The sequence below is a fragment of the Neodiprion virginianus genome, chromosome 3, assembly GCF_021901495.1.
Source record: "Neodiprion virginianus isolate iyNeoVirg1 chromosome 3, iyNeoVirg1.1, whole genome shotgun sequence".
In the NCBI taxonomy this organism is placed as follows: domain Eukaryota; kingdom Metazoa; phylum Arthropoda; class Insecta; order Hymenoptera; family Diprionidae; genus Neodiprion; species Neodiprion virginianus.
In genome coordinates, this window is record NC_060879.1 from 18,093,170 (window position 1) to 18,115,374 (window position 22,205).

General features: G+C 35.3%; 2 protein-coding genes across 4 annotated transcripts; one reads left to right on the forward strand and one right to left on the reverse strand.

Annotated features, from left to right (window-relative positions):
* Positions 1-13: 13 nt before the first annotated feature.
* On the forward strand, positions 14-15,965 carry LOC124301297 (protein EFR3 homolog cmp44E). Of its 3 annotated transcripts, none has more exons than XM_046756184.1 (16): positions 14-199; positions 5,229-5,305; positions 6,514-6,629; positions 7,805-7,967; positions 8,528-8,680; positions 8,789-8,895; positions 8,980-9,123; positions 9,213-9,291; positions 9,364-9,499; positions 9,596-9,867; positions 10,672-10,844; positions 10,983-11,343; positions 12,634-12,839; positions 12,954-13,053; positions 13,379-13,537; positions 13,639-15,965. In XM_046756184.1, exons 1-16 carry the CDS (start codon positions 118-120, stop codon positions 13,789-13,791), a joined length of 2,481 nt encoding a protein of 826 aa, XP_046612140.1. In that variant the 5' UTR covers positions 14-117; the 3' UTR covers positions 13,792-15,965. The 3 variants fall into 3 exon arrangements, with proteins under 3 accessions (XP_046612140.1, XP_046612142.1, XP_046612141.1); XM_046756186.1 differs by lacking the exon at positions 14-199 and adding an exon at positions 4,805-5,094; XM_046756185.1 differs by lacking the exon at positions 14-199 and adding an exon at positions 4,805-4,988.
* On the reverse strand, positions 13,997-20,243 carry LOC124301301 (peptidyl-prolyl cis-trans isomerase Fkbp12). Its single transcript, XM_046756190.1, has 5 exons — positions 20,096-20,243; positions 19,924-19,973; positions 19,018-19,065; positions 16,680-16,866; positions 13,997-16,126 (listed from the first exon to the last, which is right to left on the reverse strand). The coding sequence occupies exons 2-5, from the start codon at positions 19,958-19,960 to the stop codon at positions 16,069-16,071; spliced, it is 330 nt and encodes a 109-aa protein (XP_046612146.1). The 5' UTR covers positions 19,961-19,973; positions 20,096-20,243; the 3' UTR covers positions 13,997-16,068.
* Between the last annotated feature and the right edge of the window lie 1,962 nt (positions 20,244-22,205).

The following is a 22,205-nucleotide window of genomic DNA, read 5'->3' on the forward strand; positions in this document are numbered from 1 at the left end:
AGGTTAGTAGAGCAGAGGCGTTGCGACGCTCTACGCCACCCCGAGTGACGTTCATTTCGACACCCTTCTCGCGACAGGCGCGCAAGTCAAATACATATTAATGACGAATTGTTAGTTATGTCACTAGTTAAGTGCTGCTTCGAAGCCGATGCGCCTGGTGTATTCGAACCCGTCATACAGAAGTGCATTGATCCTGGATGTGAGTAACACTGAAAAGCATAACAACAGGCGCAACGGATATGCGTTAATAAATTATCTTATTTTTGGCCCTGCTACTTACTGGATTGGATCTTTAAACGCTTAGAAAATAATTTACAAATTGAGTTCAAGTAAAATTTGTAATTTTGAAACACAAACTCGTTAAACATAAACCACGTAGCAACATCTATTATAAGTGTCGAACGGAAATATATTTAGGCTCTCATTCGGTAATTATTTATGTAATCCTTATCTATGTTTGCCATTGGTAAGGTATAAATGAGAAGTTTTTTGATTTCGGAAAAACGGTGAATAAACTGCAACGTGGAAATGAGTTTTGTGCAAATCAAAAACATGTCAGTGGGGTATTACATCTTATAATTAAGCCGTAATTTTGACGGTCCATAAAAATATGGACGCATTTTTATTACGCATGTTGAAAAAATCTATCACTTAGACATCGCTGCAAAGTGATCAATAAAAACTCAATCATATATTTAATTATTTGTGATATTTATTATTTCAATCGTTTACGTTCTAAAAATTGGTAACTTTATTACCTATTCTTGGCGTATTGCATTGCTTGTTTTAGCTACATTAGTTAAGTATTCTTCTGAGAACACCCACCACTCTTTCCTATCCTCATAATGTTGTTTCAATACACTAATTGTCTGTAATATCGATTATAGAAGACTCTGCATTCTACACCGCTACGTTCGTCTGCCACAGGCTTTGCATGCCTAAACGCATTACTTTTCTTAGCTCCAGCATTTAACAGGATTACAATCATTTGAAAGGGCAATTCACAATTAATAACTGCCCAGTAGAGAGGATGTACGAAGATTTTGGGAAAAACATTCTTCCACCACCGCAATCGTATTGAAAATACTTTGTACTTGAGTTGCACGTGTCTGTGCAAATGTAATTTAAATTTGCTAAACCGTTCGATCTATTCTTTGATATTGTGCGCTGTCGCTTCAAGTGTGATAAAAAGTAAAGCGGCTATTATTGTGTAGAGTGTGGAAAGTTCCATTACTCGGAAATTTGGTACGTGGAAATTGCACACTTCAGGATAGCACTCTCAAAAATCAATATCCCTTATTACGTAAGAGTGAAATTAAATCAAGTCTTCTCAAAAGCTTGCGAACAATTTTTTTAGTCAAAATTCGTCATATCGACAAACCGACTCGATCAGGGATGACTTCTCTTATACCGACAATTGTTACCATTCATGGTTCATTGGTCGGGAATCAGCTCTAAGTCTTAGAAATTTAGTTTCACTTGCGAAGTGTACCAGGTAATACTGTCTACATGTGCCAGTACATATATGTATTAGGGTGGTCCTTATTTGGGGTGTTTTCGAATTTTCCTGCGGACAAGGCGGAAAAAGTTTGCAAATACCTAAGTACTCCTGCCAAGAGCATGAATTTTCCCATGTCATTTCAATGGGAATTCGGACTTACTGCACTATTATTTTCGCCCCCGCCTAAATAGTATTTTGAAAAATATGAAACTTGGCATATGTCTTTCCTATATTCATAGATATTCTACAAAAAATTGGGCGATTTACAACGATGAAATTAACAAAGTACCAGCGCATCAAAGTTGTGTCTTAAAGTAAAAAATTACCATTTAACGAAATAAATGGATTAATAAATAATATTAAACAATTACATTCTAATTTAACGAAATAAATGGATTAATAAATAATATTAAACCATTAGATTCTAATTGCTTAATATTATTTATTAACTCATTTATTTCGTTAAATGGTGATTTTTTACTTTAAGACACAACTTTGATGCGCTGGTATTTTTTTAATTTCATCGTAGTAAGTCTCCCAATTTTTTGTAGAATATCTATGAATATAGGAAAGACATATGCCAAGTTTCAGATTTTTCAAAATACTATTTAGACGGGGGCGAAAATAATAGTGCAGTAAGTCCGAATTCCCATTGAAATTACATGGGAAAATTCATGGCCTTGGCGGGAGTACTTAGGGTTGGCTTACAGGCTCCCGGTTTCGCGTACTTTTTTATTGATTTATTTGCAAACTTTTTCCGCCTTGTCCGCAGGAAAATTCGAAAACACCCCAAATAAGGACTACCCTAATACATATATGTACGGGCACATGTAGACAGTATTACCTGGTACACTAATTCATCAAATAGTCCTAGTTTTTCCTTTCGTAAACAGCATTTTCCTCATTCACATCAGGGGCTTCATTACAAAAATTACCAATGCAAGCATACTTTTCGTGTTCGCTGAAAATATGACTAGGAATATGTGAAGAATAACAATTGAACTCTTGTGAATGAGTGTGCAAGAAAGGATGTGTGAGTGCAAGAGTCAGATTAGCATGAGTGGCAAATGAAAGATTGACCAACGAGTCTCATTTCAGGTACCAATAAATGTCAGGTACAATATGTCATTTCCAGTATTTTGTTTACTTTACTTGACGATTAATTCTCTTCCAGCCTATACCGAATAGCTTTTTTGTAGCGACATCGAATGTAGGTACGCTATCTGATGTCCTGTAATGTAATCGATTGGACCATGGATATTTTCCCCTTTCTCGCAGATTCCTTCGTCTTGCTTTTAACATTTCTCATGTCGCATTGTGTCCACATTCCACTTTCTTTACGTACACATCTTAATTACCACGATACAGATTATAATCATTTCTCATTTCATACACGCAGTCGTCACCATCGGCTATTAACACTGAGTATATCAGCACCTGTTAATCTACAGGGTACTTCTGTTTATTCTGGATAGACTTCATAGGTGTGGACGAGCTGCCTAGACAAGTATTTTGAGATAAGACACCGATGGTCGGAAATTCGAAGTTAGTACCGCGCGCTTGTTCGTAGTTTTTAATGAATCCGATGTGATCACTTTTCACACGATGTTTATTCAGTCATAGATAACAGTACGAAATTCTTGTATGTAGTCGACAAAACAATAAACATGTCAATAAGAAAATAAAAAAAAACAATTTCCGGTGCTTATAAACAGAATTTGAAAGAGTTACGGAAAACAAAACGCCCAAGTATGCATGTGCATATGCACAAATTTCATAATATCAAATGGTTGTTAGTCTCTGCCTTCTTGTGAATTTGAAATTGGCGCCTGAAGGAGCTGAGTTAGAGAGGGGGAGTTCAACACTCGGCTGAGTGAGGCGCCGAGTACCGTGTGCTATGAAACGTATAGAAGAAGGGCACTCTCTAATGGCCGGCGCGTTCAAAATTTGGTCAAACTGTACATGCGAATAAGGGTACATAAAATATCCGACGTGGCACTGATTGATACTGAGTTGACAGTAGGTCTAGGAACAGTGTGGCCTAAGCGCGTACCCCGTACTGATTAACTCCGCCATTTTTAGGAAAACGATCCCGCGAATTTCAAAATATTAGACAAATTACATACCAGCTTCAGAACGGTTCAGGTTGTGATACTTGAAACTCACTCGGAAACTCGCAGAAGAAAACTTAGTTTTTTTTTAATATTTCTTTTTAAATTAATTTATTTCTGATAAACATTTATTCAATTTCACTGTGTCGACTGTTCTACAATATTTTTTATTATTGAGATTTACACCGAAACAAGTTTCTATACACGTAAATAATCGTATATTTATAGTTTACATTTTTTATCACAATTTTACATAATTTTATTTCTATACATTTTCCTACAATGTACGCAAATTTTTATTGTTTCGTCATATTTTTACATTCATATATTACTATCTTTGGATCTACTTTGTCGTTTATACGTTTATCTAATACAGTTTACTAAACATGGTGTCTTGAAATTTTGCAAGAAAATTTACAGTATGTATACCTGTTATTCAATATTTATCATATATTTAATACAATTTTACCCGTAAGTGCAAAAAAATAAGGCTCTCGATTGATTTAAAAAAAAACTTTATTAAGAAACATTCGCATAAAGATGGTTTCATATGTTACGGAATTGATTCCGCCCGAACGTAGCGCCTAGGGCGATAATTGAATGTGTAAGTGGATACACGTTTCGAAATTATTGCTGTACGCTTTTTGTTATTACTTTAATTTGATTGTATAATGTTTATTTTTCATCAGAAGAGCGATGCGCTATTAGTAATGTAAGGTATGAATTCCGCATCATGCGTAACCATCAAAACCTCAGTCAACGCCAAAAGTGATATTTCTCAATTTTGAATTCTGGGGTTTGTATTTCCTCAATATGGCGTCTGCGACACTGTTCCTAGATCCACGGTCTTATATACAGGTCTGGAAACTCGCTCAAAATTTCATTGGTGGGAGTGTCCTCTTATTGAAGCACCGGCCGTTTCGCCTAGTGACCACGAGTGTCGCTGCTATCGAGGGGTTCAGGCTGTGTGAGAGAGACGGAAACAGGTTTCAAAACCACGGACAGTCAGCAAACTGTTTCCATCTCTCTCGCACAGTCTGAATCCCTCTATCGCAGCGACACTTGTGGTCACTGGGCGAAACGGCCGGTGCTTCAATAAGAGGACATACCCCCACCACCAGAGTTTCCAGACCTGCATGTAAGACCGTGTCTAGATCCACTGTACCACAAAGTAATATTATTACCAATTATTACTTCGTGCACTGTACTATGCAAAAATGGCAAAAATGCATCAGCGCCTTACGGCAGCGTTTCCTATGTGTTAATGTGTGTGTGTATGTACTGAATCGCGACTCCCCACCACTCCTCGATTACCTAAGGACGTCGGCATTTCGAGCTATCGAGATCTGTAGTCGATTGAAAAGCGATGAGCCTCTGTTAGTGCAGAAGAATGAAAGGGCCTTTTAAATTCCGAAAATAGATGTAATCCCGATCAAAATATAACAAAAGATTGTCGCCATTCCGGAGTGGGTGACATGCTGGGTAATAGATGCACAGTTGCTATCTCTGAAGTATTTCTGTAAAAAAATATCGCGAGATATACGTACGCGTTGCGTGTGTCATCTATACCGAGCTATCTATTGACCTGCCTCTTATATCTGTTTACCAATTTCCAGGCTGCTGTTGGTGTTGCTCGGCCCTACGCCCAAGGTACAAAAGACTCGTGGATAACATTTTCCCAGTCAATCCTCAGGTGAGAATCTTATTTCACCCTCGATCAGTCTAAAGGCAATAAGTCTTCTGATAACAGATATGCGCATGTGTAAGTCACTCATACTTAGAATGTCACAATAGCGACAATGATTAATAATACAGTGTTAAGTAACAACCGCATGAAATAAAATCCGAGTCACTCCTTAATTTATTCATTTTTTCTCTCGTGCTAAAACGAGCTATTTGTTTTCTTTCCATCTATCCACATTTCTTTTAATCACACCCTTATGGCGTATGATCATATTAATCACATCTATATTGTCATTGGCTTAGCGAAAGTATCTATAATTATCCTTTGCATGAGCTATGGGAAGGCTTAACTTCATAGAGCTTGACTAAACTGTTCAGGAAAACACATGATTGAAGTTAGAAATGTTGACGTCAAAAAACATTCGAATCTAAACAATAATTACTTATTATTCTGCAATTTTATAATGAAGTCAAGGGAGTTCAGTTTGCTCAAAATGAGTAAAATTTGCTTTCTAATGATTTTTTGTTTCCGGTCAATCATGAAGTTGCAAAATAATCGTTATTTCTACAAATGTATCGTTACATTATGTGAACGTTACAAACTTCAACTTCATAGTAAATCTCGATTATTTTTCAACTTTCTCAAACAAACCCAACTGTCTCTTACAAAAATTTCCAAACATCTGAATTGTATTATGCAATTTATGCCCTTTTACGTTATTTAATTCCTGTATCTGATATCAAATTTGATAAAACTAGAACCTACAGAATAGTTTTGTTTTATTTGATGGAGGAGAAGTGAATTAAAGCCGATGAAGCGAAGCTTTTTTTGATAATTGAGAATCATCTATGGTTTTTGAAAACGGAAGTCAAATAATCATGGATATTTCTTCCTTGATGTTCTCGCATAACACTTACATCCTTCTAACTTTTGTTTTGAAACAATTTTAAATGTATTCTATAGCATTGAAAAATGACTGTTTTTTTTGTCATTGGTATGGTTCACTGTTTGTCAATCAGTGGACAATTTTCTAAAAATATCACACCATACCACAGTCCAATGCCAAAAATATCTGTTCGAGACAGCCTTTGGGGCTTGCATAATTTAAGTTCAAATAGGACAATATAGATGCTAATAATAAAAAATAATTTATTTTGCTAAGGAACAATCTTAACAAAAGTTGATGATGACGACGTTTTTGTTTTTTCCTTGAGCAGGATGGCTTGGTCAAAAACAATATGGAAAAGCTAACATTTTACTCCTTGAGCAGTCCTGAAAAATTGGACCGAATTGGGGAATACTTGTTTCAACGTGCTTCCAGAGATATTTACCGGTAAGTAAAACTTACTAGGTAAGATTAGACTCCTGTTCTCCAAAAACCTCCAAAGTCCCCATAGTATCCTTCGAGTTACAGAGTACTTGAAGTAATCAGACGATGTCATGAAATTCAAAATTTACCCTGAAAGTCTCTCAAATTTTTGCACATTCTGTCACGTTGTGAAGTCGTTAAGGAGATTTGTCAATCGTAAATTAATATTTTCTCTGTAATCTTATTACGAGTTAATCATACATTAATCATTTATTAAATTTGTACATTGTTAAGCTACAGTGAGTCTCCAGGAAATGCAAGAAATATGCAGAATTATAAACAAGAGCTCAAAATAATGATTCTTCGTCTAAAAACACTTTAAATCAGCGAAAATGGGGTATATTGATTCAATTTCACATACGACGTACAACGATTCAATTTATTTAAAAATCAATACTCTAAAATCCCAGTTCAACCATGTTTTTCATCATACTAGTATCATTACAGAATTTTTCACGATTCCATCGACATTGACTTTGATCATCAAATTAAATAACAATATTCAATTTACTATTGAAACAAAAAAGCTTAAAAATAAATTGATCTGATTAATACTTTATGTGCGACCACACTGTAACCGATGTAATAAAAACTATTAATTTTTGATATACCAACCTCCTCAATAAAATCATACGAATATCCTGAATCTTACTTGTGTACTGAAAGTTTTTCTATTTTTCGAAAATCCAAAGTATTTCCATATTTCAAATTTGTTTGCTTATTGGGTACTATAAACCAGTAACATAATTTACTGTTGCAAGAGATTTCTATAATCATCCAGGTTGCACCAAAGTAGGTTGTAAAAATTAGCGCCACTTGCACATGCAACTAGTTTATTCCAAATCTTTTTCCTATCTGGGTAGAGTCGACTGAGTGTGAGATTTCCCTCACATACTACCAGATAACGTTAAATTTAGATCACCTTGAGAAATCCAATCCGACTTTGAATCTGAATCTCTCCTTCTTTACATGTATATATGTACCACATTTTGCTCTGCCTCATTTAGAAGTAATTTTAACTATTTGAAATCAGGTTTACAGTAATGAAATTCGACCAATATTCTTGATCTCATCTAACAATAAAACGACATTATTTATCAATACCAATTAACAGTGCATGATTTTTACTTATTACACAGACGGCGCAATGGATTTGTCATCATTGCTATGGAGGCGATGGACCAACTTCTGGTTGCTTGTCATGCTCAGACTTTAAACCTGTTTGTGGAAAGTTTTTTGAAGATGGTCCAGAAGCTGCTAGAATCGTCAGAACCTCAACTACAAATATTGGCTACACAATCCGTAAGTGGTTAGATCTGTTCTAGATGTGTCAATGTATTGTGTTGCACTCGTAACAAGGATGTGGTCTCGAACATTGCAATGTCACAATCAAAATATTTTTGTTATCTCCTTTCTCACTATTTTCCGTTTTTCAAAGAAACTATATTTGAGCTAATACTCAACTGAATAACATACACAATAAATCAACAAAACAAATCAACCAAGATTTGAGTCGTTTGTTACTTTTTCTACAATTGAAAATTTCTCCGATCAATTTCATTTCAATGATTGAAACTTCTAGTACTCTTACATTATGGTTTCGGAAAGTGTATCTATGCAATTATTTATATCAAGACCACATTCTTGTTAATTTTGTATTGAAAAATATATTGTACGCAAAAGTAGACACAACAGTGATAATTGTTTGGGATTTTTGATGCTGCATCCTGTGTGCATCTGATTGTTTGCACGCAAATCTTGGGGTTGGCTTCTCTAACTTTTGCTAAATTGTGCGTAGATATATTAGCGGAACATATACTATGTGATTTAATGCAGTTGAGCAAAATGCTTCGTTCTCCTAGTTTGTCAGGTTTGCCAACATCGAAGAGGATACGCCGTCTTATCACACACGTTACGATTTCTTTGTATCAAAGTTCTCTGCAATGTGCCACTCCAATCACAACGACTTGGCAATTCGCAAACAAATACGCCTTGCCGGGATACAGGGGCTGCAGGTACGAATGTAAAAAAAATTGTTTTAATTCATCGGACAGTCAGTTTCGTATTTCTTCTTTTTCCAAAAAATCCACATCCAGGATATCACGATGAATTTTTTTTCACAGGGCGTAGTAAGAAAAACACTATCTGATGATTTAGTAGAAAATATTTGGGAACCTGTACATATGGATAAAATTGTTCCTTCACTGCTGTACAATATGCAAAATTCTAGGTAAGTAGCAGTGTGATGTATAAAAATTGACTAAAATCGTAAATGCTGATTACCTCCAATTTTAATGAACTACATGTCAAATAGATATTTTGAGAAAGAGAATGCCACCCCAGAAAGTCCAGCTGAAGAGAGATCAGATCCGCCACAGTTTGCAGAAAGTTGCATGCGTGAATTAGTTGGGCGTGCTTCCTTTGGACATATACGCTGCGTAATTAGACCAGTGTTAAGGTAATTCTTACTATATATGTAATTCTTCACTGCAAACACAAATTTGTCGATTATAATTAAAGTGTTGAATCCAATCGTTTCTTGTCCAGGCATTTGGATTTGCATCAACTCTGGGTTCCCAACTGTTTCGCAATCCACACCTTCCGTATCATCATGTTTTCCATTCAGGTAAGTCTCTTCCATTAGACCAGAAATTTTTTATTCCAAATCACATTGCTATTATCTGATATCATTTTTCAGTCACAATATTCCTACACAGTCGTTGAAGCTTTAATGACTCATCTTGACGAGAATTCTAAATCTACTCCAAAAATACGAACGAGTATCGCTGATACTTTATCGAAGATTATTTCGATCGCTGCTGGGGAGAGTGTTGGTAAGAAAATTAATGGAATTCAAGCACACAGTATGAGCGTGTTTGTGAAGATAAAAGACACTTAACAATCAGTGTAAATTATTTGAAAAATCTTAGGTCCATCTGTATTGGAAATTATAAATTCCCTGTTATCGCACCTTCGTGTAAGTGTAACAAGAAACCTGCCATCAAGTAATGACGAACAACTCTACCAAGAAGCACTGATCAATGCGTTAGGAGAATTTGCAAATCATCTTCCTGATTACCAGAAAATTGAAATAATGATGTTTATCATGAGCAAAGTTCCCTACAGCGAACCTGACAGTACAGCTTCAGTGGGAAAGGGAGACGTTTTACTTCAGAGCATTCTTTTGAAATCACTACTCAAGGTAAGATGATAGTTTATCCATTAGGGGGATACATACAAGTAGGCAACTGAAAAAAATAGGTATAAAAAGTGAGTAAATTTTATGAATTTATATCAACCACCAAATATCCAATTCAATTGGGATTAGTTTTATTTAAAAGTATGTAGATTAAGCTTCATTCACATGTTTTCGTTATTAGAATCAATTAATAGGAAGCATTTTTATTAGCAATAACATGAATCATTTCACTCGGTGACACATTTTGTGGCTCTCACGGTATCTCATGAATGGCTCAACTAATTCACTTTAAATTTGGAGACAGCACTGCTGGATATTTTATATTTTTTGCTGTGATCTGAAAGTTTTTCGTTCTTCTTTCACAAAAATAGTGACCGTTTGAAATTGTAGTTCGATTTTTGCCAACAATTCATAACTTTTTAAATTTAATCAACTACAAAAATACGCTTATTAAAACTAATGCGTGAGATATTCTAAGAATCTATCTTCAAATTTGAATTACAGAGCCATTTTCGATATATTGTGGGAACCACAAAACACGTCGGGAGCAAAATCTTTAACGTTATTATCAATAGTAACGCTTCACATTAATTCATTCAAGTCTAAAAAAAATGTTAGCAAAGCTCGTCAACATATTCTTGAATCAAACACGCCCCGATCAAATAGCATTATTAGTTGACAAAATATCAATTCGCAAGATAGACCCACTTCTTCAGCCATCTTCTCATAGATACTACATTTAAGGAATGAAAGTCTGCACTGTGCAGCGTCTTGAACTACAGTTTTTTAAACCCACTTTACTTTCAGGTCGGCACAAAGTACCAAACAATTCATTTGAATACAACATTTCCAATAAGTTTCTTGGAACCCCTGCTACGCATGTCATTGGCACCGGATCCTGAAATGAGATTGCTGGTGCAAAAAATTCTGCACACTCTGATCGACAGGCATCGCAACATTGACAAGTTAGCGACACCCACGTAAGTTGTACATACTTATTCATTTTCATACATGAAGCTCCATCTAAAATACTATTCTACTTGGATTTATCAATAAATTGTAAGCAATAGTTGAATTTATATATACAACGCCACTTCACTAAAATTAAATTCTTTCAGTGTCAACATAGGAAATCTGGAACTTGTCATTGAAAAATCTTCACGACCTGATGTAATCTTCGTTCGGAAGCACGGCCCAGAAATTTATCAGGCTTTATATGAATCATTAGAACTACCAAGCAATACAGTTGAAAATATCGAAGCTGTGTACACAACACTCGCTTTACTTGCTGTCGAACTCGCAACTGAAGAAACCGTTTTGGAATTACTACGACTTGTACTGAGCCTGCAAGACTTGGCTCTCACTAGTGGACAAATTAGCAATTCCCTTAAATTCAATCTACATGCAGTTGTGATGTCCCTCTTGGTTCTCATTTCGTACGTGTGCAATATAACGTCCCTCATGGATTATGCGAGTAAGGTAAAGTTTAATTTTCATCCTGTTCAAGATATTTCCAATACCATATTTTTTCTCATAGAAATCTGATTCAGAAGAAGAATATTAATGATTGTAACACTTCCGTGAGTCTTATTTTTTTCTTTGTAAGTTCACAAAAATCTATTTTCAAAAGTCGTCTTTCTTCAATTTCACTATTTTTGCATCAATCTCATTTTTCAATAATCTTGCCCAGTTTTTTAAACTGCCAGTTTGTAGTAGTAGTTGAGAAGAGTTTTTTTTTTATTTTTTCAGATCTTCAAATTTGAACTTTTGAAAATGCTGTGTCCTTTTCAAGTAACTCTGCCTTGAAAATCATAACTCACAGGAAAAAATGTTGGGTTGAAAATTTGTAGTTCTTAATTGACTTTTACACTGATTTCTTCTCATGTTTTTAACTGCCTTGAAAAGGGGATTTTTCTTCGAAAAACATTAACATTATTTTTTTCCTGCAAAAGTGAGAAACGAATCAAAATTGTTTAATCATATGGAATATGAAACAATTCAAAGTGTACCTCTTGCTAACTTCTTCCAGGAAAATTTATGTGATGTAAGTGGTAATAGAAAATGATTGATAGTTGGCTAACATAAAAATGTTTTTGACAAGACAGTACTTGGCTCCACTTCGTCACAATAATAGTGAGCGATTATTGATAGAGTACTCTAATCTCTAAATCTACGTCTACGTGTAATAGCACACATCGAAAAATTCGGTCTGTAATCACATACTATTATTGTAATGCGACGAAGTATGAATACAAGAATGCGAAGTTTCAGCCAACTGCAGTTCCTTCCTCACCCAACCCCGAAGTACATTCACCCTGTATAATTTTGCAGGATCTTTATTTTTTTTACTCTGGAACTAAACTTTGTAACACTGTGGAGACTTTTTTCTTTTAAATATACACATATATCCAAAACATTTGTGTATTCTACAGCAGAGCATTAAGTGTTAGAAGAGGAAAGTTTTATTTTAGTATTTCAACGAAAAATCATTTTTCAAGTTTGATAGCATATTTTTTTTCCCCATAGGAAAGTTGATTAAAAACTACAACTTTTTCGTCACTGATATTTTTTCATTACAACCATTATTTTTCCAGTGTGCATTTACTTAAAAAAATGGACCTTCTTCTAAATAATTGTACTAAATTATTTAAATGGAGTTTTTTCAACTAGTGCTATGAACTGGCAAGACTTCAAAAAGTTTCATGTGCTCGGTGAAAAAAGTGGTCGAGACTGCAAATAATGCTTGAAATTTGAAACGATCTTTTGCAGTTGGTTGAAGCACGTGAGAAAGAAGCTGTGCATCTTTTGCCTGAGCTCAAATCCCGTTACGATGGTGAATCTCAACTTTCAACGCGACTGCCACCCTCAGTTATCATCGATCAAGCTGTTGTAAGCGAATGTCTGAAGGGAGCAGGCTTAGACACTGGAAAGTTACAGCAAGGACCGGGATACAGCAGTAGCTCTCTTCAGCATAGGTAACCTATGTTATGTTACCCAAAATTTCTAATTATTGTTTTCGAATGACTTCTGATCCTTATCTTGTCGAAGTCTGAACCCCATGTTTTTGAATTAATAACTATTTTTCGTAGACATTCATGGGTAGACAGCACTGGCCGAAGCTCAATGGCTGATATAAATGCTGGTGGAGCGGAACTCGATAGCGCTGGTTCATCTCCTGGTGTGCAAAAGGTACAGCTATCATTTCGACCCCATATACTATTGAAAGTCGTGACATATCGTTATTAATCCCGAATCAATAGATTCTGAAACTCTGGGCTATAGAAAACCAATCCAGCTGGGAGAGTTCCAAAATTCTAAATCATGAAAATCATAACGATGTATCTACCTACACCCTGCTCAGTTCCACCAGCGACCATCCCTTCGCTGAAATAGATCCTGTTAGTTTAATTTCCCATAGAGTCGTTTCTTTTGTACAATATACTTTCAATTTACTATTACTGCTGAGTTGCGCCAATGCATTAGTAACTCAAAGTTGCCTCATCGTGATTTCTAGAAATTGCCTGGCGAAGAATTAACGTTTGAAAGCATGAAGAGAATTCTAACAGAGAGCGGAGAGACTCGTAGAGAAGCTGAAGAAGAAAGGCGTCTGCAACTTTCGCAGCTTTTCAGAACTGCTCCTTTCCAGGATCTAGTTGTAAAGACACAACCAAAGGTGAGTAACCAATGACGCTTGAAAGAGACTTCCACTTCTTGTTACCTATCATGATAATTGATCATTAATGTTAACGATCTTACACGTTTCTCATGTTTCAGCATGACATGCTGCAAAACAAGTTATCAGAAATATTTAATACGCTCACAGTTGAGCCAAGAAACCCAATTCAACCAGGAATCCCGCCAGCTGATGCAAAGCCAAGTCAAACACCGGCATATGAAGTTCATTTTCCAGAATTATTTGTTTACTGATTTGATTATCGTTCAGAGATTTAAAATACTGGGGTTTGTTTTATTTGTTTTTAATTAATTCAACTTTTTCCATTTCTAATAATACTACAATTCCTGTACGCTTTAAAATCGTACAAAGTCATTTGTTGCACCGTATCGATTTAATTATTTCATCAACTTTTCGTTACCTTTAGTTCTAATTCTTGACTGCAATCAATTTTTTTTCAATGACCATACATCCAACTGATACAATCCCTAATTAGTTGAAGTACGGTCGTTTTCATGTGACGGCTTTATAATTTATACACATATACCTATTTAATCCGTACAATAATTTCCTCACAAGCGAATAAAGATTACAGCACTCCATTATCTATGTTATTGGAATATGTAATTAAAATATTTCATTAACAACAATAACATTAGATAGCTATGTAAGCCGAGAAATGAAATACATTAATTTACCATTTAGTTACGATATTATAATTACTTAAGAGAACAATTAGTTTGAATTTTGGTTTTGTAAAAAATTTCGACTTTTTTAAAAGTATTTTTACATAATGTTTCTAATATTTCTAAGGAATTTTTCCAATCAATCGATGAATTTGAAAAGGGGAAAAGGGGCAATAATTTAAATGATTAAAATAATCTTTAGAGTTTACTGCTATGTGGCTAGTTGTGTAATTTTTAGTACAACTTAAAGGTATTAATTCAAATGGTTTCGAAAACAATTTTTCCAGACAAATTTCCTGAATATCAAGATATTTTCCTATGGTGATCAAACTCGATTATTTCTAAAAACGAGGTATTGAATATACTAATTACACTCAATACGAATCGTTAGATAATAGATCGAATACTAATTATCATTAAGAATTACAGTTCATTTGGACGCGATCACAACTGTAGAACACAAAATACTTGATGATACTCTAAAGTTGCGTGTGTATGTACATACCTATTCAATGACCAATAACAGCCAATACTGCATTGAATAGAACACATTAAATTAAATACATTTTCAGTAGTCGCTTACATACACAAACTTTAACACTCAAATGTAGTTTGAAATAACCAAAACTTGAGCAATATAGGAGCTGTAGCATACTATAACGTAAAAGAGATGCATATTGGAACTTATGCCACATCATCAACATAAAAAGTAGTTATAAAACATTAGTTCTAAAAAATATCACCGCTTGTTACTTGCAAAATTAAAATAATGTACATTTGATGTTTTTTAGTTACGGTACATGGATAATATCAAATCAAAAGGCATGTAACTCGTTTCTGTTAACTCTCTTTGGCAAGGCGGAAAGTGTGTCAATTACTTAAATGCTATTACTTCACCGGAACTTTTTATGACAGATTACCGATTTTGATAAATCCCTGACTATGTGAGTAAATTGCATTAAAAGTCCATTTCCTTGACAACTCCTAATTCTGCATCGCAGTATCACTAAAAAATTCTGTGAGAACCCAAAGATTTTCTCGCCAAGTTGTAGGTAAATAGATATTGCTATGCGTAAAATGTATATTCATCGAATTGTTATTTAATTTAATTGATATTAACCAATAAAAATGAACGTGTAAGAATTCCGGATTGTTTAGCGTTTATTGTAACGGAGTGTAATACATAATAAAAATTAAGATTCATTTTGTAGTGAAGGTGCAGATGAAATTCAGTTTCCTTTTCAGTTGAACATAGCAGATTGTTTATTGAATTTGATCACATAAATTATGTCTATTGCATATTACATATGGTAAATATCATCCATATTTAAATAATTTGTACAAAAAATTCAGACAGTAGATATCCTGAAATAATCAAATGAAACGAGCACAGTTTGTGTTTTATTATATCATGAAAAATAGTATGAGTTGAACACAGTGAATTGACACAAATTATTTCTCACCACGATCACAAATACGAATAAGAAATTTTAGATTTAAATGCCACCTGGTTTGAAAGTGGAACAACTTTGAGTGCGAAACTCAAATATATATGTAATAATGTATACACGTGTACGATCAAGGTAGATTTCAGGCGCGTAATAGTTTCATTAGATACCATTTGACAAAATTTATACTTATACATAGATATATGCATATGCAGTCGTAGCTAACAGGTCATTGAATTAAGTTTGATAAAACGATTATAGGAGTGAAGTGGATGGATATTATCTAACTAATTGTCATAATTCAAAATGCTATTTTAAGACAAAGTTTCGAACATTCTTCAACGTTGTTTCTGTGCGCCAGGATTAAATCTGATGTGTTTGGTTGTAAATTCATTCTTCATGGCTCTACCTTCAGCAGCTCCACGTCGAATATGAGTGTCGCATTTGGCGGAATAGTGTGCTTTTGTCAAGGTTCGTAATCATGATCAATATTTAAAATTTAATCAACAGGGGAGTAAAAAAAAAATATACCGTACATTAGTATTCGAAATGGAAGTGAAAGAAACTTTACATGTACATACGATTATCTCCCTGAAAAAACATTATTCTATCTTTCAGCCCTGAATATTGGTTCCTGTTTCATTAGATATCGAATGGTCTAAAGTAAGTGTACCAAGAAATTTTCGAATACATCAAAAAATCAACTCGCCATTTGCCATTTCAACGAAACCTTGTATGATGTGCCGTTTTTGTTGCCTGCATCACATGGCAGGAATGAAACGTCATAGATTTACAGAAGGAAACCACAGCTCTGATACTTCAGACAAAAAATCATGACTAGCAATAGTTATTCCAGCAAAGAACTAGTATGTTGATTAAAACATCTGTATAAACTTTTTTTGAATTATGAGCAAGGAAAAGCTTATTCGAGAGGTGAGAGATCAGAATAAAATCAATCGAATTTTATAAAAGACTTGAATTGTGACAATATATCATATTAAAGGATATACGCCAGGGTGCCCTCGGGAACCGTAGGCAAAATCAGGTGAACAAGTAAGTCTAGCGCGTTCTCCGATACACATCTGGGCTACTCCTTGGTCCCATCCTTTGATCACTTCACCCTTACCAATCTTGAACTTGAAGGGAATTCCACGGTCTCTGCTCGAATCAAACTTCTTCCCAGAGGTAAGGGTACCTGATACAAAGGTAAACGTATGTTGTGAAAAAAAATCCTCACAAATTCCGCGGTTTTCTAGTTTGCCATAAAAATGTAGAGTTGGATAATATTTTTGGATCAATTCTGCTAGTTTATTGTGGGAATTTATACATATACATACATGTATATATATATATTTGTTTCTCTAATACCATATTATAAGGTTGAACTTCATAATTCTGATCTAACGGTGCATTTTTCCAAAAACTCGTTATTCTGCAACCTTGGTATTCTCTAAAATTCAGTAGACTATAATGAAGGAAAACATTCATATTTTTAAAACTCGCGTATTTTTTTTTTGGCAAATTTATTCCATCTGTACGAAATTGAATATTAAGTAGCTAAAACTAGTTTTATGCAACACTATTTTGCAAAACTAAGGTCGAGCTTAACAGGGTTGTTTGTTAATTTTTATGCTACCAGGGGTTTAAACGCTTTCAAATTGATAAAAAAATTCCCTGCATATTTGAGTTCTCCATATCAACTCTAAGAAAGTCCTCTTTGTAATCGAACTGTCTTATAAAAATCACGTGGGAAAAACTTTTTGCGCTTTGAAATTTTATAAGTCATTGACGAATATACTGACAATAATGGAAAATATGTATTTTGGTAAAGTATTGAATGCTCTATAAAAAAGCTTTGATGCATAAGATTCGTAAATAAAAGCGTTCATATATTAATTAACGTTCAAAGTTTAATTTATGTAATATTATCATTCTGTCAAGTGTAGCTACTATGTAAACAACTATATCATAAAATATATTACAATATTCGTCAATGACTTGTAAGATTTCACAAAGCAAAAAAAGCTTTTCCCATGTTATTTCCATAAGATAATTCGATCACAACAGAGATTATCTTTGAGTTTATACAGAGGGCTCAAATTTTCAGAAAATTTCTTTTTATAAATTTGAAAGCATTTTAGCCCCTGGGAACATAAGAATTCAAAAACAACCTTATTAAGGATCACCCTTATAGTATACGCATCTTTCTTTACCCATGTTAACAAAGAAGGGCATTGGAGTGTGTAACAGGTCACTTTTACATTCTAGTAAATACAAGTACTCTTTTTTACACTATGCTTAAAATTTTATTTGCCTTGCATATTTGAAATATATATCTTCAGTTTGCGCATGAGCTCATCTACATCTCATATTGCAAACATTTACACTCAGCGTAAAAAAATCTACTTTTTTTTCCTTAGTGCACAATTTACTGTTACTATCTGAATACCTGTTAATCTTTGTGAAAAATTATCAGACAATATTGAGAAAATGTAAAAAAATCACAATATCGGAACCGTGATATAAAATTTGAAACAAAATACGTATAATTTGCTTCTCTTCCACAATTACTCCATGTGGTAAATTCAGAAAAGTAATAGCACCAAAATACACTGTTTCAGCTACTCAACTATATTTCACTTTGTTCAATGCAGGTTTACTTACGAAACTCATTTAGAAGTATTAATAAGCACAAATATTTCATTCCATTAATGAAACTAACAAATGGATCACGCTTCAAATAATTTCAATTTTAGTAACATCGCAGACATAAAGAAATCTTGCATAGGATTTAAATAAATTGCAAGTATATTAACGAAGACAAAAACGTGGAATTATGCACAAAATGGTGAAGTTTTTAAAAACAATATATAGTTCGCCAGAAAACTGTTTGGGAACTCCTTTCAATAATGAGGTTGAAGTTTGTAACCTTGATGCAACAAAATGTGCACACAAAATTCGGTTACTTGAACTATTCGAGATTTAGACAACAAACAAAAATATAAAGAATAAAACTAAATGATTATTTAAATAACGACTTATATGTTCAAATTTTTTTGTAAACTTGTACGCCTTGTAACAATAATTTCACTGTACTGACTGTACTTCTTTTCATGCACTGTATTTATTACATTAAGGTTACGAAGTTCAACCTCATTTGATGCTTCCATAATTATTCACTGCGGTATCAATTCGTGGACTTTTGCAAAACTATTTTGCTGTATACTTCAATAAAATTTAAAGAAAAAAATAATTTTACCCAAACAGTGCATACGCGTATTGTGAATAGTGTATATGAATATAAAAAAATATATAAAAATATAAGTATACGTGTAATAATACTGACCTGTATAGTGGACCACAACAGTTTGTCCGGTTTTAGGGTAGGTCGAGCCTAAATAGAAGATAAAAGTACATGGGCATTACAGAATATTGAAATCAACAGTCTCGTGAATTGTACATGACAGTGTAGAGCTGATACTTTACTTTGAAAGTATAATTGAAATTGTGACGTATGAGAGAAAATGAATAATGTACATTGTTGGCCAGAAGTAAAAGTAAACCTCGCTTTGCACATCTTAAGGGAAGAATAAATTCCACCAAAAAAATTATTTGAGTTCAATCGGCAGATTTATATGAACGAAATACATTTTATCATGTGTAAAAAATCGATCCACCTGCAAATTCGATAATCGAAAAAAAAATTATAATACAATGTAGGATAGAATGAACACCAAACGGAACTCAGAAGCATGACAAGGATAGATTTTCATTCCTGTATTCAACCACCACACCAATTATGGAGATGGTCGTATTTTTACGGGATTTTTTAAATACAGCAACAAAATTGTGCCTGAAAAAATACTGTGGTGTCAAAGCATGTGCGTGCAAGGCATCATGAAGGGGGAAAAGGGAAAAAAATTATTTACGGAAAAATCGAGGTATTCTAGAAACAGAAATATTAATTTCCCTTTTATTTCTTATACGTATAGCCTCTGAATTCAGTGATATATCGGAGGATATCGTCATCACACACATGCGCGGTTAGTTTTCAACTTCTATTATCCACGTCAAATTTGCAACGATACGCGAACTGGTTATAATGCTTGGTCTGTTCGGATGCTCGAAAGTATTTGCGCAATAGACGAGTGGAGAAGAACGCAGAAAAATGAATGAGTAAACAAAGAAATGAGAAACACTTGCTGAATTTAGAATAACCGTTGGAAAATAAAATGAACGTGAATATAATTACCGTCTCCAGGTGAAAGAACTTCAACATCCACGCCCATAATTGCTTATTTTCTGTGGGAAATATGTGTATTTATTAACTGCGAAAGTTATAAATCTCAAAAGAAAAACAATATCGGATTCTGATGATTATCGGATTTGTGAGAAATCCTATTAAAGCCAACAAGCTACCTTACCTCGTGCTCTGACGACCGAATGCGAACCGAAATGCCGTTCACCGAACAATCTGGTTTCCTACTATTCCTAGGCTTATACGCTGGTCGGACTCGTTGACTCACGGGCCTATACGCTGAACCGCTGCCTTTGAGAGAGGCCTTAGCCTCTCATTGGCCCTCTTAGAGCGTATACTAGTGGAGGTAACCTCGCGTGACAGAAAGTGACGCGGAAGAGTGAGATAGAGCAGTTGTGCCATGTATGAATGTACAACCTGTCTCTCTCGCTCTGCATCCTGGTTGGCCGATACGTTTCTTCTCAGTCAATCAAATACAGAGTGAGAGAGACGGAGTATCCGGGGTAACCCGGAGATATATATTTCGCTCTCTCATCACTACGGCCATGGTTTTCGCATGGTCGCCGGCAAAGGTAGAGCTACCACCAGTAGTACATGTTCAAAGTTGGCTCCTCAGGAGAGGTTCTATCAATGGCCACACAAATCACCACGTACGCAGAGATATGGCTATATTCACATATTTTGATATTCTATAATGCAAAATTCGAATTAACAACGATTATTCTATGAAAAATATGCAAACCACTGTGTGATTGAATAAAGTGTAAATTAGATCTTTAGTAATGATCTATTCAAAAACTGTACAGTAATAAATAATAATGCCTTTCACTTCCGGCTACCTTGTTTTCGGTTCGAAACAAAATGCAAGTTCGATTCTGTATGAATTATGTGACAGTGATTCGTGGTGTAGCTAACGTATGGTGGGCGAAGATCAAGATCTTACATACAAGTCTTGCAACGAAGCCAATTTCTACAGAGCGGCGTGGTTCTCTTGTTGTCCGTGTTTTAAGTGTTTGGAATAGCCATGTCGGAGCGCTGCTGTCTAGGGATGTACGTGGGGTAGGGATGAAAATGTGCCAATAATAATATTATTATTAGGTTGGCGCTGCATTGCGCACGCGTTGATTATCCATCCCTCGATCACAACGCCGACCAGGCGGCCACAAAGTGAGATAAACAAGCGCCCGTGAAATGAGCCACCCCCACTACCTTCTTTGCAAGACCTGTATGTAAGACCGTGGTGGAGGTAAGGCGGACTCAGTGGGCGGACTGTCTCCATGTATACCTAGTATGTATAAAGCAGCCCCTTGACACACGCTGCTAAAAGTGGTTCGCAAAATGTCCCTCGATTCTGCCGCAAATCTCCACCACTAGTGGCGCTAGTAGTTGTCTGACAAGCTTGCGCGCGGTCAGCGAAGGCAGCGAACGTGTCAGAAGTCTACTACCGCCACGTAGAGGAACTAAAAAACGGGTCAAAACGCGTAGAATTTTTGGAACGAAGTTCCTTATCGCTCGTTCACCGTAGGGGCTAGGCGGAAAAAAACGACACCAAAAAACCGACACTTTTTGGCTATAGTGCTCGTTTGCTATAGTGCGCGCGATCTCCCTCTCTCTCTCTCTCTCTATTCCAGCGTGTGCGCGCGCTCTCTCTCTCTGTCTCAGCGCTTGGGGTGGGAGACGGCAGCAGCGGTCTCTAATATTCAGCATACGAGCAGTGGTGAATGTCAGGGGGCTGGTATAAAGTGTCCGTAAAGTAGAGGCAAATCAAGATGGCGTTGCTGCAGCAAAAGTTCCAAAAAGCGCCAATCCTGATTGAACGCTGGTTGCTAAGCGCCAATCAGATTGGTACCCTTATTGCATATGAGCGCACATCGTGGTCACTTTTTGAACCCCTATATGCTGCTTTTGGCGGACACGTTTTCAGTTGATAACCCATATGAGATACTTCTCCTTACCACTACCATCGACTATATGTCGATGACCACTACCCTCCATAGCCTAGATAATTCGTCCCTCTCACTCTGAATTTTATTGGTTGAGAGGAAATGTATCGGACAACTTTGTACAGTGAGAGAGACAGGTTGTACATGGCATAACTTCTCTATCGCACTCTTCCACCACACTTTTCTGTACACGCGAGGATACCTCCAGTGGTATCTAGTGTTAGCTTTAAGTGTAGGCCCGGTCATCGGAATGCGGAGTTGACGGAACGGAACGTAAATGAAATATAGTGGATTTCCAAATCCGTTCTGAGTCTTGAACCGTTAACTGAAGAA

Bases quoted from the DNA above. Each gene is read 5' to 3' on its own strand.
- LOC124301297 (XM_046756184.1), top strand. From the start codon at position 118: ATGTCACTAGTTAAGTGCTGCTTCGAAGCCGATGCGCCTGGTGTATTC. The intron at 13,054-13,378 runs GTACAGCTATCA...CGTGATTTCTAG, and splicing joins CATCTCCTGGTGTGCAAAAG to AAATTGCCTGGCGAAGAATT. The intron at 13,538-13,638 runs GTGAGTAACCAA...CTCATGTTTCAG, and splicing joins TTGTAAAGACACAACCAAAG to CATGACATGCTGCAAAACAA.
- LOC124301301 (XM_046756190.1), bottom strand. From the start codon at position 19,960: ATGGGCGTGGATGTTGAAGTTCTTTCACCTGGAGACG. The intron at 16,867-19,017 runs GTCAGTATTATT...CCTTTGTATCAG, and splicing joins TGTTGTGGTCCACTATACAG to GTACCCTTACCTCTGGGAAG. The intron at 16,127-16,679 runs ATATCCTTTAAT...ACAAAAGCACAC, and splicing joins TCCCGAGGGCACCCTGGCGT to TATTCCGCCAAATGCGACAC.